The following is a 14,954-nucleotide window of genomic DNA, read 5'->3' on the forward strand; positions in this document are numbered from 1 at the left end:
CTTTTACTAAATTTCGTACAAATATTAACAAGTTTTTCCTCAAAAAGAGAACTGTAGAAACATGGAATAAGTGACAAAGTAGTGTGACAGACAATAGGACTTTAGGGACTTTCAAAACTCGAGCTGATGTTATTTTAAAAGAATTAAGTGGATAGGACTGGTGAGCTTTGTTGGTCTCAATGTCCTGTTCTCCTGTAAATCTTTTGAATGTTCTAATGTATGATGACCTGAGTTCTGAGTCTTATTCAGGAGATTTTGAGAGTTGTACTTGTGCGGTAATATAATATAATCCTTTAATATACTTTGTCAAATTAAGTGACTCAATGTGAAATTGGGAATCTCGGCAGAGCTATGAATCAATGGCCTTGTGGTTACAGTACATTGGCGTTGTATATTAATAGTACTATTAACATTCATCTTTGTATATAGTGCCTTTCCATTGAGAATGACATCCTTGCTGCATTATCAGGCACAACATAGAATAACTGTTTCTGTATTTCTACCAAGTGAACAAAATGGAGGGCACTGGAAAACCTTTTGCTATATTGTCTGGAACCTGCCATTATCTCACGTTAGGATTAAAATGAGAAATCAAGCAATGATTGGGACTCACCAAGTTCGTTATTTTATTGGTCGAATCTTGCACTCTAAATTTCACACACATACACACACACATATATATATACACACACACACACACACATATATATACACACACATATATATATATATACACACACACATATATATATATATATATAAACATACACACACACACATATATATATATATATACATACACACACACACCCATATGCACACGTACACACAGACCCTATCCACATAAGCACTGATTTGGAGTGATGCCTGCACTGCCTAACACTCTTCAGTACTCCACATAGGGACTCCATAATTTCAGTGCACACAATACACAGGTGTCCCCAGATATAACCTACAACTAAGGCTACCTTGGTTCCCGAGAATAACTCAGACACATGGAGAGTCATAAACTTTGATTAAAACCACTTACCAACCAACTACACTTTACATGATACCCACCCTAATGGGGTGCCCTCCTCTGCCTGCTAACCCTGTATGAATATGACAATCTCCCCTACACCAGGTATCCAGAATTTATTTTATCATTTTAGTCTCTCTAGATAACATAAAGTATAGAAATTTTATTAAAATAGAATAATACCAAGAAAATTTAACAGATAGCAAAGTCTGGGGTGTATATATATATATATATATATATATATATATATATATATATATATATATATATATATATATATACAGTGCATCCAGAAAGTATTCACAGCGCATCACTTTTTCCACATTTTGTTATGTTACAATTTATTCCGAAATGGATTAAATTCATTTTTTTCCTCAGAATTCTACACACAACATCCCATAATGACAACGTGAAAAAAGTTTGCTTGAGGTTTTTGCAAATTTATTAAAAATAAAAAAACTGAGAAATCACGTGTACATAAGTATTCACAGCCTTTGCTCAATACTTTGTCGATGCACCTTTGGCAGCAATTACAGCCTCAAGTCTTTTTGAATATGATGCCACAAGCTTGGCACACCTATCCTTGGCCAGTTTCGCCCATTCCTCTTTGCAGCACCTCTCAAGCTCCATCAGGTTGGATGGGAAGCGTCGGTGCACAGCCATTTTAAGATCTCTCCAGAGATCTTCAATCTGATTCAAGTCTGGGCTCTGGCTGGGCCACTCAATGACATTCACAGAGTTGTCCTGAATCCACTCCTTTGATATCTTGGCTGTGTGCTTAGGGTCGTTGTCCTGCTGAAAGATGAACCGTCGTCCCAGTCTGAGGTCAAGAGCGCTCTGGAGCAGGTTTTCATCCAGGATGTCTCTGTACATTGCTGCAGTCATCTTTCCCTTTATCCTGACTAGTCTCCCAGTTCCTGATGCTGAAAAACATCCCCACAGCATGATGCTGCCACCACCATGCTTGACTGTAGTGATGGTATTGGCCTGGTGATGATTGGTGCCTGGTTTGCTCCAAACGTGACACCTGGCATTCACACCAAAGAGTTCAATCTTTGTTTCATCAGACCAGAGAGTTTTGTTTCTCATGGTCTCAGAGTCCTTCAGGTGCCTTTTGGCAAACTCCAGGCGGGCTGCCATGTGCCTTTTACTAAGGAGTGGCTATCGTCTGGCCACTCTACCATACAGGCCTGATTGGTGGATTGCTGCAGAGATGGTTGTCCTTCTGGAAGGTTCTCCTCTCTCCACAGAGGACCTCTGGAGCTCTGACAGAGTGACCATCGGGTTCTTGGTCACCTCCTGACTAAGGCCATTCTCCCCCGATCGCTCAGTTTAGATGGCCGGCCAGCTCTAGGAAGAGTCCTGGTGGTTTCGAACTTCTTCCACTTACAGATGATGGAGGCCACTGTGCTTATTGGGACCTTCAAAGCAGCAGACATTTTTCTGTAACCTTCCCCAGATTTTTGCCTTGAGACAATCCTGTCTCGGAGGTCTACAAACAATTCCTTTGACTTAATGCTTGGTTTGTGCTCTGACATAAACTGTCAACTGTTTGACCTTATATAGACAGGTGTGTGCCTTTCCAAATCATGTCCAATCAACTGAATTTACCACAGGTGGACTCCAATTAAGCTGCAGAAACATCTCAAGGATGATCAGGGGAAACAGGATGCACCTGAGCTCAATTTTGAGCTTCATGGCAAAGGCTGTGAATACTTATGTACATGTGCTTTATATATAAAATCCAACATCTGTCTGTATGTCTGTCCTCATTTCACAAGATTGAAATTGTTTTTTTTTCTATAATTTGCTTGAACATTCCGGTTGATTTGTGACTCTCTCATTGCGCTAAATATCATAGCTCGCTTGCCATAACGATTTATTTGTGCAAATTCAAGAGAGAGGCTGCGGGCCAAGGGGCGGTGCCCTCCTCTCTTACGTGCCAGCCTCCATTTGAGTCACCATGTGTTGGAGCGTACCTGTTTGTTCAGCAGACATTATCATCTACAGATTGTTAAGGAGTAACGTTTGACATTTTTGAGAGAGAGATCAGAGCTACGTGTGTTTTAGAGGGTAGCTGCTGATTAGCAGAGACATGGGGTACGCTTTCCTGTCAGAGCTGAACACGATCAGATACAGTGGCAACATTTAATGTTAAAGCGTACTACCTTCTGCTTGGCCAGAATTACATATTTTAAAATTTTTTTCATTGATTTTTAAACTTTGTCCTGTTTGAAGAAAATAACATTCCATACAATCAAGTTGAACTTAACAAAACAGAATTCAAACCCCATCCAAGAGAAAGAGAGGAGAGCCAACAACAAAGAAGGGAAAATGTCCTTGTCCCCAATATAAATGCTTATTCTAAAATGTTGTTAATTAATTCTTGCCATATTTTAAAACAGTTTTGAACACATCCAATTTATGTCAAAAATTCACATGGGTTCCAGACCTCCTGATATTACCCACATACTGTATGACTGGCTAGTCATCCTGGCGATGGTTAGCCCTGCCCAAAAGGTTTGATTCTCATAGTTTATCTGTGTGATTTTGTGCTGTCTCTAACTCTTTTACTATTAAGTTTTGAATTGTTTGATTATTTGAATCTAAAAAAGCCACAAATTATTTACATAAGAAGAAAGAAAGAATGCCAATGTAGCTTGGTAAATTGCCTTCAAGAGTTCTTTTAGTTAATCCCAGTCCATTTGTAACTGAGGCAGATTGCGGCTTGTTTTCATAGAGTTAGAGTTCATAATTCCAAAATTATGATTTACTTCCTCCAGAATAGAAACCAACAATCAATCTTGTGATCGGATCCCCAGATTCCTTATACATACGGGGCTGTGGAGTCAGGTGAGGTGACTTGGTCATTCATGGTTGGAAACAAAAATGACATTGACAGTGTTGGAGTGTCCAAAGTCCAAAGCTTTACTACATAAAATGACTGTTTTGTATTTTTGGTCTCTTTTTCAACTGACTTGATATTTAAATGAGAACTAATGACTGGTAGACGTAGACCACCAAATCATACGCTTTGTTTTATCTCATTTGCCCATGCAGATCGTTTCTATGGGATGCTGAACATCTCCAATATCAGAACAAGAAATCTTACTCTTCAGTGGACTGCAGGCCCAGGCAACATCTCTTACTACCGGGTCACGTATTTATCGAACTCTTTGAATGTCGTGGCTTTGACATATAATATTCCTAATCTGCTCCCGGGAACACTTTACGAGTTCAAAGTCTACCCTGTGAAGTGTGGCAGAGATCTCAACGCAGAGAATGCATCAGCGTATACACGTATGTCTGTTATTTAAGTAGCGATGTTTTCAGCAGCCATGTCTTCTTATCTTTGCAGATTAAAAAGGGAGGACTTGTGTCTTGGACTATGTGTTTAGTTGGCTCTAACAATGCAGTGCCTGCTGTCATTGTTAGAGCAGTAAACTTCTAATTGCTCTTTTTGTTACATACACAAGCAATTTGGTCTGAAATGGAAAAATGAGTTAATACTACAGAATGTCATATTTTACTTCTACCTATTTTTGCACAGAAATATTTGAATATTTTTGAAACAAACTTTCTTTTGCAGATGAAGTAAGTTCAAGCAGTATAAAACTAAAGCCGATTTCACATTACACGACTTCCAGTCGGAGGGGATGTCAGACTTGATGGCTGCAGGTGCTGATCTCATTAACTGAGAATGTCAGATAACATGACTAGACATTGCTGGGGATTACACGACTCCATGGTGACTTTCCAGCACAGTTTCACATTTCCAAAGTATCGTGAGGTTGCCCCTTTATCTGACAGCCAATAATGTGCTGCCTGATGGAGCTTGTAGCATTATAGGGTTTATAGGTACAGGGAATTCTGCCACAATCGTGGCCTGTTGTTTTGTATTATATCGTGGTTTGTAAAACACAAGACATCAGACAGACAGGCCTCTCTACTGGTCTAAAATAGACAGACAGATAGATAGATAGATAGATAGATAGATAGATAGATAGATAGATAGATAGATAGATAGATAGATACTTTATTAATCCCAAGGGGAAATCCACATTTAAAAATAGCCATATTGCAGGATTCCATGCATTGTAATTGTGGCTGAGCGCTCATTGGTCATCTGCTGTCATGCACACAGAGCTCACCAGCACAACTTTAGGTAAAATCATACCTGTTTGACTTGTCGAGGTGAGTCGCAGCCTTGTTGGACTGAGACGCTGGACTTGTCAGACTACATGACTGAAAAGTCACAGGAGTTCACAGTGACTGTCCTCGACTCACAAAGATTATATAAATGAAGTCTGTGACTGAAAATCTCTGGAAAAGTCGTGTAAAGTGTTCAGTATTTTTGTTGCAAATACTTTACAATAAATAATTACCCGAAGCCTTCAAACCATGCCATGCATTTGCTACTGCCATGTTCAGCCGGTTTTTGGTTTGCTGGTTTTCTTGATTCACTAAATATCTGATTGAATTTAAACTACAAGATCAATTTGCCCAGTTTTTTGGTTTTCCACTTTTGCCCCCGAATGCATTACCCGGTTGATTTGTGTCTTGGATCTCTTTGACAGATTAGATTTCTATCTGCTTTTGAAATTGTTATACTGTACCACTCATTAGCTTCAGTACCTTCAGAAAGCCCTTCAGATCCCTTCACTTTTAACACATTTTGTTGTGTTGCAGACTTGAGATAAAACCATTTTAATTCATCCGGTGTAAAATTTTGCCAAATCAATATGCGGACAACAATACAAATTTCCATACCGGATCGGTCGAGCCCTGGGTTAACAACGACTGCCACCAGTACTGTTAGTCAACAGGGAGCTGGTGGAAATTGGGCTACTGTTGGCTGAAGAAAAAGAAGGGGGATGTGACCGGAGGCAGGACAAGAGGAGAAAGGTACAGAGAGTGGAACTGAGGGTAGGAACTTTGAATGTTGGCAGTATGACTGGTAAGGGGAGAGAGTTAGCAGATATGACGGAGAGAAGGAAGGCTGATATATTGTGCGTGCAAGAGACTAAATGGAAGGGGAGTAAGGTCAGGTGGATTGGAGGTGGATTCAAATTGTTCTATCATGGTGTGGATGGGAGAAGAAATGGGGTAGGAGTTATTCTGAAGGAAAAGTATGTCAAGAGTGTTGTGGAGGTGAAAAGAGTGTCAGGCAGAGTAATGATTATGAAGCTGGAAATTGGAGGTGTGATGATGAATGTTGTTAGTGCATATACACCGCAAGTTGGGTGTGCAATGGGTGAGAAAGAAGATTTTTGGAGTGAGTTGGATGAAGTGATGAACAGTGTAACCAAGGGACAGAAAGTGGTGATTGGAGTGGATTTCAATGGGCATGTTATTGAAGGGAACTGTGGAGACAAGGAGGTGATGGGTAGATATGGTGTCAAGGACAGGAATGAAGAAAGTCAAAGGATAGTGGATCTTGCCAAAAGGATGGACATGGCTCTGGTGAATATGTATTTTAAGAAGAGGGAGGAACATAGGGTCAAGTACAAGAGAGGAGGAAGATGCAAACATCCTATGCAGAAGAGTTGATCTGAAGGAGATTGAAGACTGCAAAGTGGTAGCAGGCAAAAGTGTAGCTATGATGCATAGGATGGAGGTCTGTAGGATGACATTGGAGATCAAGAAGAGGAAGAGAGTGAGGGCAGAGCCAAGGATCAAATGTTGGAAATTGGAAAAGGAAGACTGCAAGGTTGAGTTTAGGGAGGAGGTGAGACAGGCACTGGGTGGCAGTGAAGAGTTACCAGACAGCTGGGAAACTACAGCAGATGTAGTAAAGGTGACAGCAAGAAGGGTGCTTGGCATGACATATGGAGCTGGTGGAAGGAGGAAAAGGAAACCTGGTGGTGGAATGGGGAAGTACAGGAGAGTATACAGAGGAAGAGGACAGCAAAGAAGAAGTGGGATAGTCAGAGAGATGCAGAAAGTAGACAAGAGTACAAGGAGATAAGGTGCAAGGTGAAGAGAGAGGTGGTGAAGGCTGAAGAAAAGGTGTATGATGAGTTGTATGAGAGGTTGAACAGGAAGGAAGGAGAACAGGACCTGTACCGATTGGCTAGACAGAGGGACCGAGCTGGGAAAGATGTGCAGCAGGTTAGGGTGATAAAGGATAAAGATGGAAATGTACTCACAAGCGAGGAGAGTGTGTTGAGCAGATGGAAAGAGTACTTTGAGAGGCTGATGAATGAAGAAAACGAGAGAGAGAAGAGGTTGGATGATGTGGAGATAGTGAATTAGGAAGTGCAACGGATTAGCAAGGAGGAAGTAAGGACAGCTATGAAGAGAATGAAAAAACGGAAAGGCCGTTGGTCCAGATGACATACCTATGGAAGCATGGAGGTGTTTAGGAGAGATGGCAGTGGAGTTTTTAACCAGATTGTTTAATGGAATCTTGGAAAGTGAGAGGATGCCTGAGGAGTGGAGAAGAAGTGTACTGGTGCCGATATTTAAAAATAATGGGGATGTGCAGGACTGCAGTAACTACAAAGAGATTTTGAAAATTGATTAGCCATAGCATGAAGTTATGGGAAAGAGTAATGGACGCTAGGTTAAGAAGTGAGGTGATGATTAGTGAGCAGCAGTATGGTTTCATGCCAAGAAAGAGCACCACAGATGCGATGTTTGCTCTGAGGATGTTGATGGAGAAGTATAGAGAAGGCCAGAAGGAGTTGCATTGTGTCTTTGTGGACCTGGAGAAAGCATATGACAGGGTGCCTCGAGAGGAGTTGTGGTATTGTATGAAGAAGTCGGGAGTGGCAGAGAAGTACGTAAGAGTTGTACAGGATATGTATGAGGGAAGTGAGACGGTGGTGAGGTCTGCGGTAGGAGTGACAGATGCATTCAAGGTGGAGGTGGAATTACATCAGGGATCAACTCTGAGCCCTTTCTTATTTGCAATGGTAATGGACAAGTTGACAGACAAGATTAGACAGGAGTCCCCGTGGACTATGGTGTTTGCTGATGACATTGTAATCTGTAGCTATAGTAGGAAGCAGGTTGAGGAGACCCTGGAGAGGTGGAGATATGCTCTACAGAGGAGAGGAGTGAAGGTCAGTAGGAGCAAGACAGAATACATGTGTGTGAATGAGAGGGAGGCCAGTGGAATGGTGAGGATGTAAGGAGTAGAGTTGGCGAAGGTGGATGAGTTTAAATACTTGGGATCAACAGTACAGAGTAATGGGGATTGTGGAAGAGAGGTGAAAAAGAGAGTGCAGGCAGGGTGGAATGGGTAAAGAAGAGTGTCAGGAGTAATCTGTGACAGACGGGTATCAGCGAGAGTGAAAGCGAAGGTCTAGAGGATGGTGGTGAGACCAGCTATGTTATATGGTATGGAGACGGTGGTACTGACCAGAAAGCAGGAGAAAGAGCTGGAGGAGGCAGAGTTAAAGATGCTAAGATTTGCACTAGGGGTGACGAGGATGGACAGGATTAGAAATGAGGACATTAGAGGGTCAGCTCAAGTTGGACGGTTGGGAGACAAATTCAGAGAGGCGACATTGTGTTGGTTTGGACATGTGCAGAGGAGAGATGCTGGGTTTATTGGGAGAAGGATGCTAATGATAGAGCTGCCAGGCAAGAGAAAAAGAAGAAGGCCTAAGCGAAGGTTTATTGATTTGGTGAGAGAGGACATGCAGGTGATGGGTGTAACAGAACAAGATGCAGAGGACAGAAAGATATCGAAGAAGATGATCCGCTGTGGCAAGCCCTAAGAGGAGCAGCAGAAAGAAGAAGAAGATCAAGCTACACTCAATACTCCAGAATGAAAAACAGCATGTTAGAAATGTTTGCAAATTTATTAAAAATTTTAAAACTGAAATATCCCATTGGCACATCTATTTACAGTGGGGGAAATAATTATTTGATCCCTTGATGGATTTGTACATTTGCTCACTTACAAAGAAATGAACAGTCTGTAATTTTTATGGTAGTTTTCTTTTACTGGAAGAAGACAGAATATCAACCAAAAATCCAGAAAAAATACTTTACATAAAAGTTATAAACTGATTTGCATGTCATAGAATGAAATAAGTATTTGATGCCCTACAACCCAGCCAGACTTATGGTGTCCACAGATTGGCTGTGTGCTCATGTGGCACACAGATTACAATCAATCGATCAATCAATCAATCAATCAATTACAGATACTCCTGATCTAAACTTGTTATGTGTATAAAGCACACCTGTCCACAGAATCAATTTCATCCATTCTAACCTCCCCACCACCATGGGCAACACCAAAGAGCAGTGAAAGGACGTCAGGGACAAGACTGTAGATCTGCATAAGGCTGGATTGGACTACAAGACCATCAGCAAGAAGCTTGGTGAGAAGGTGACAACTGTTGGAGCGATTATTCAGAAATGGAAGAAATATAAAATGACCATCAATTGCCCTTGATCTGGAGCTGCATGCAAGATCTTGCCTCATGGGGTTGCCTCATGGATTGAAATTTTGCAACGCCCGCAAGGTCCCCCTGCTCAAGAAGGCACATGTACAGGCCCATCTTAAGTTTGAGAGTGAACATCTGGTGTAGTTTTGGGCTGATCCCTCACCTTTCTCATGATTATCCCCACCCCATGAGGTAAGATCTTTCGTGGAGCTCCAGACTGAGGGCAATTGATGGCCATTTTGTATTTCTTCCATTTCTGAACAATCACAGTAACAGTTGTCACTTTCTCACCAAGCTTTTTGCTGATGGTCTTGTAGCCCTTGTGCAGGTCTACGGTCTTGTCCTGACGTTCATTGACAGCTCTTTGGTGTTGCCCACGGTGGTGGAGAGGTTGGAATGGAAGAAACTGGTTTTGTGGGCAGGTGTGCTTTATAAACATAACGAGTTGAGATCAGGAGTATCTGTAATTGATTGATTGATTGATTGATTGATTGATTGATTGATTGTAATCTGTGTGCCACATGAGCACACAGCCAGTCTGTGGGAGCTAGAATTGTGGCTGGGTTATAGGGGATCAAATACTTATTTGTCAATGATATGCAAAACAATTTATAACTTTTATGTAATTTGTTTTTTTCTGGATTTTTGGTTGATATTCTGTCTCTCTCCATTAAAATGAAACTACCATAAAAATGAGAGACTGTTCATTTCTTTGTAAATGAGCAAACTTAAAAATTCAGCTTAGGATCAAATAATTATTTCCCCCTTTACTCAGGACTTAGCGATTCCAGCCTGGAGTCTTCTTGGGTCTGACACAACAAGCTTCACTCACCTGGATTTAGGGGCTTTCTGACATTCTTCTTTTTCGATCATCTCAAGCTCTGGCAGTTTGGATGGAGACTGTTAGTTGCCGGATATTTTTAGGTCTCTCCAGAGATGTTCAGTTGGATTCAAGTTGTTCCTAAGCCACTCCTGTGTTGTCTTTGCTTTGTGCTTAGGGTCATTAGAAGTTGAATTCTGGGGTTCTGACTGCTCTACAGGAGGTTTTTCATTAAAAATACAGTATCTCCGTAATTTGCTCCATTCATCTTTTTCTCATTCCTGCTATTCTCCCAATCCCTACCCCACAACATGATGCGGCCACCACCATGTATTACCGTCGGAATGATATTGCACAGGTGATGAGCGGTGCCTGGTTTCCTCCAGACGGGACACTTATAATTGAGGTCAGGCTGCTAAAGCCTTTTCAGTTTAAGCAAAAGGAGATTAATAGGAGACATGATTAAAGTGTTGTGCTGGGCTGGCGCCCTGCCCAGGGTTTGTTTCCTGCCTTGCACCCTGTGTTGGCTGGGATTGGCTCCAGCAGACCCATTTGACCCTGTAGTTAGGATATAGCGGGTTGGATGATGGATGATTAAAGTGTTTAAAATTATGAAGGGAATTAGTCCAGTGGATCGAAACTGTTATTTTAAAATGAGTTCATCAAGAAGATGGGGACACAGTTGGAAACTTGTTAAGGGTAAATTTCGCACACAGAGAACTACAGACACGTGGAATAAGTGACCAAGTAGTGTGGTAAGACTTTAAGGACTGTCAAGACTTGACTTAATGTTTTTTTGGAAGAATGAATTGGATAGGACTGCTGTGTCTTGTTGGTCTGAATGGCCTGTTCTCATCTAGAGTGTCCTACTGTGTAGTTTGTATGTTCACCCAGTTTGTCTTCATGACCTTAGTTTGGTTTTCCTCCCACATTTCAAAGACATACATATTTTAGTTACTTGGCTCCGTGTGTGTGAGATTGACCTGCACCTGACTGGCGTCCAGTTTAGAGTTGGCTTCCAACCCAGTACTACCCTGAATTGGATTTAACAACTGTTGAAGGCTGCAGGTTAAAAGTATAACAGCTACTTTCTATGTTCATAGAATTCAATGAATTAAATAATCCTTATTTCTGTGATTATTTTTCCATTCAGAACCTGAGGCGGTCACACAATTGTCTGTCACTAATATAAGCACAACTTGGGCCTTACTCACATGGAAAGAGCCGGAGGGGAACTGCTCTCATTACCAGGTGAACGTTTCCATGAATGGCTCCTTTGTGAAAACTCCCCTTGAGTTGAAAAATTTGAGTACAAACATTACAGATCTTCAGCCAGGCACCAACTACACTTTTACTGTCACTGCCCTGGTGGAGGACCGGTCCATTGAAGGAGTCAACACTTCTGTCTGTAGCACAACATGTAAGAATCAATTCATTTATTTATTCCTTTTCTATTTATAAATGATTCCAGTTTTGGTGTGGTGGGCACAAAGATTTCTGCTATGTAATGTAAAGTGACTCAAAGCCTCATCCAGTAAGCTGAAAGAGTTCACATTGAATCTGAATTACTGATCTGTGCCAGACAAGTGAAAGTGCCTGACGTGAGATCCTGCAGTTCAACTTCTTGTCCTGTACATTTAAATACTTGTAGTAAAATCCCACAAGTCTGGGACTGAACTGGAGCTTCCGAACTATCAAAGGGGCTTTATATGCACTGCAGTATACTAAAATAGTTAGCTTTTATGTTTGTCAAAATATAATGCTATGAGGGACATTCAGAAAGTTTCTGCACTTTTTATTTTTATTATTATTACCACACTTATTTTAACTTCACCTGTTTGTTGTCTGGTACAAATCTTGTAATCGATATTTAACCCACTTCCTATTGTCCAAATGACATGACATTTTTCACACTGACTCACTTCCAATGACAATACATGAATCAATAATCAGTTTCACTTATTGACCAATTAATCCATGTTAATTAAGAAATGAATTTTTCATATGAAGATGGCACTAGTAACAGATAGAAATATTAAAGGAAGTGTTAAAATATTGATTCCAAAATTATACTAAAACAAACCCAAGACTAAAAAGTTGAAAATAATATATATATATTGTGAACGGGCCCAGGACACAGACAGACGGACATCGTTTTGCACCCAACACACACGTTTATTTACAATATTTACAAATACGTTCGTGCACAAACCCAGTGCCTCCAGCACCAATCCCCCAAAGTCCGGGCCTTTCACAATCTCTTATGCCTTTCTTCTGGCCGCCTCCAGTCCTCTCTCCAGCTCCGTCCTCTTCCGCTCTCGAATGAAGGGAGGCTGCCTCTTTTATCACACCCCGGAGGGGCTCCAGCTGCTTCCCTGTATTCCTCCGCAAACATGCCCCAGTGTGGCGGAAGTGCCGGCTGCGCACCCGGAAGCCCTCCGGGTGTCCCCTGTCTTCTTCCCCCACCAGGTTTCTTCAGGCACCGGGGCGCCACCTGGTGGTGGCCACGGGCCCCTACAGGGTTGGTGCTTCCAAGCCCCTTACCCGAAGCCACCAACAAAATCAAGGGGGTCGCCCCCTCGTGGTCGGAAGGAGGCATCAGCCCTCCTCCGATCCGCTCGGGTGTCCCGGCTGGGCTGTAACAATATATATACATAAATACTTTTTAAAAACCACTCGTATATTAAGTTAAAAACTAAAAAATAAGTCTCTCATACATCACTCGTAAAATAAAAGCATGGGTGCTTTTCATCAATCAACATTCAAAAAACACTTCTTAAAAGTTTAGCAAAAGCGCCCACCTTTTATTTTACAAGTCATTGCAGGAGTTCAAACCGCAGCAGCAGTAAAACTGTCAATGGTCAAATAACATGTAGCCTCCAAGAGGCCTAAAAATCACAAAGTATCTGCCAGAAAAAATAACAGATACAATTCAGGGCTTACAACCTTTGCTAGTCATACATTTTCTTTGATTGTGAAAGACTTAAAAGCAAAAGAATAATAATAATAATTAACAACAAAAAGTAAAAAATGATGCTACAATTCATAAAAAATATTCACATGTGTATGTTTGTGTAATAATAACCTGAAATGTCTAAACTGTAATCTACGTTCATTTTGATTTAGGAAGCTACAAGCTGCGTTGCCCATTTATGACGGGTTGAAATCTAAATAATCAACACAGCCCTCCTGTTTCTGATTGGATACATCGGTTGCCCATTTGGTCACATTTAATAAGACACACCTGTTCTTGTTCCCTCATGGCAGCCTTTTCTTCTTCAGACACAGCCACTCTCTCAGTGTCGCTCTTCAAACTGACCACTCTTACAGTCGAAGTGTTTTTCTGGGCTCAAGCGTGGCAATGGTCGCTACCACATCGGCCTGGTTTAGCGGCTCTAGTCTAGTCATTTCAGAGCTTTGGTTTCCCAACGTGTATGGCCATTTGCTCATCCATTGCCCACCATGTGAAGTTCTCAGTCTTTAGCATTAGAGCTATCATCCTCGTTCACGTGGTCCAAATGGGTACAAGAAAGTCGCCACCACCCTGCAGTTTCTAGTATATAACGTTGGACAGCAGAATAGGCTGATAATTTTCTTATTTTTAGCCCCTTATTTGGCATTCATATTATCATTTTTGATTGTTTTGACCCTTCTTTTACATTTTTTGCCAGTTTTTTCATTTTTCTTTGTAATCCTAGCAAACAGACCGACACACAAATACACAACAACCAAAACAATGACAACAACTTTATTTCTATAGCACATTTTCACACAAACAATGTAGCTCAGAGTGCTTTATAACATGTCGAAGAGAAAGCTGCCAGAGAAGAGAAAAAAGTAAGATTAGGCAATAATATTAAAGATAAGTAATAAAGAAAGAAGAAAATAAAACTGAATCTAAACAGTCATATAAACAGATAAATAACAAGTAGAAGAGCAGCGTCCTTACATGCAGTGTCATGGTGTAAGTCTCTAAAGATGAGTCCAGTGACATGGTTAGATGGCTGAGAGGACAGAAAAAAACAAAAGAGCACTCCAATTAGGGTAGATAAAAAAAAAAAATACAAAATCTGCAGGGGTTTCAAGGCGAAAAGACCACCCAGCTCCCACTTGGTATTCTACCTAACATAAATGTTGTTAATTCATTCCTTTTTGTCACCAGGCTACATATGAGAGGATTCGATGAAGTTGGTCTTGTGGGCAACCGCCTTCATTCCAGCATTACAGGTGGCTGCATGGTGCCCTGATCAGGTGGTGGCAGCGCAGATCACCACCTCAGAAGAACTGGAAAAGACAGCAGAGAACAGTAGAGAGAGATTAGTAAAGACTGCAGATCCCTGAAGAATATGATAACTCTATGCCCCATATAGACTACCAGCTGTACCCGGTGCCTTTGCCCACATAGTAATGAAACAGGACAAACTTTAAAAATCAACAGACGTTGGCACTGTATCAGCTCTGACGGGAGAGTATTCCCCGCATGGGAAGAAAAGCACATGGCCCTGATATCTCTGGCAACCAGCAGCTACCCTCTAAAACACACGTAACTCTGATCTTTCTCTCAAAAATGTCATACGTTACTCCTTAACAATCTGTAGATGATAATGTCTGCTGGACAAACAGGTATCGCTAGCTAAGCGGAGGCAAGGTGCACTCCAGCACGTGGCGAGACGTAGATTATAACTCGAATTGAGGCTGGCGAGTGAATGAG

General features: G+C 41.3%; 1 protein-coding gene across 1 annotated transcript in view; it reads left to right on the forward strand.

Moving 5' to 3' along the window:
• The window catches only part of LOC120525040 (fibronectin-like), an 84,044-nt gene that overhangs the window by 38,745 nt on the left and 30,345 nt on the right, over positions 1-14,954 (forward strand). The window contains exons 4-5 of the mRNA XM_039746990.1: positions 4,079-4,318; positions 11,397-11,663. Coding sequence (XP_039602924.1) covers positions 4,079-4,318; positions 11,397-11,663 — 507 coding nt within the window. The remainder of the gene's footprint in view (positions 1-4,078; positions 4,319-11,396; positions 11,664-14,954) is intronic.

This window comes from Polypterus senegalus, chromosome 3 (assembly GCF_016835505.1).
Source record: "Polypterus senegalus isolate Bchr_013 chromosome 3, ASM1683550v1, whole genome shotgun sequence".
In the NCBI taxonomy this organism is placed as follows: Eukaryota; Metazoa; Chordata; class Cladistia; order Polypteriformes; family Polypteridae; genus Polypterus; species Polypterus senegalus.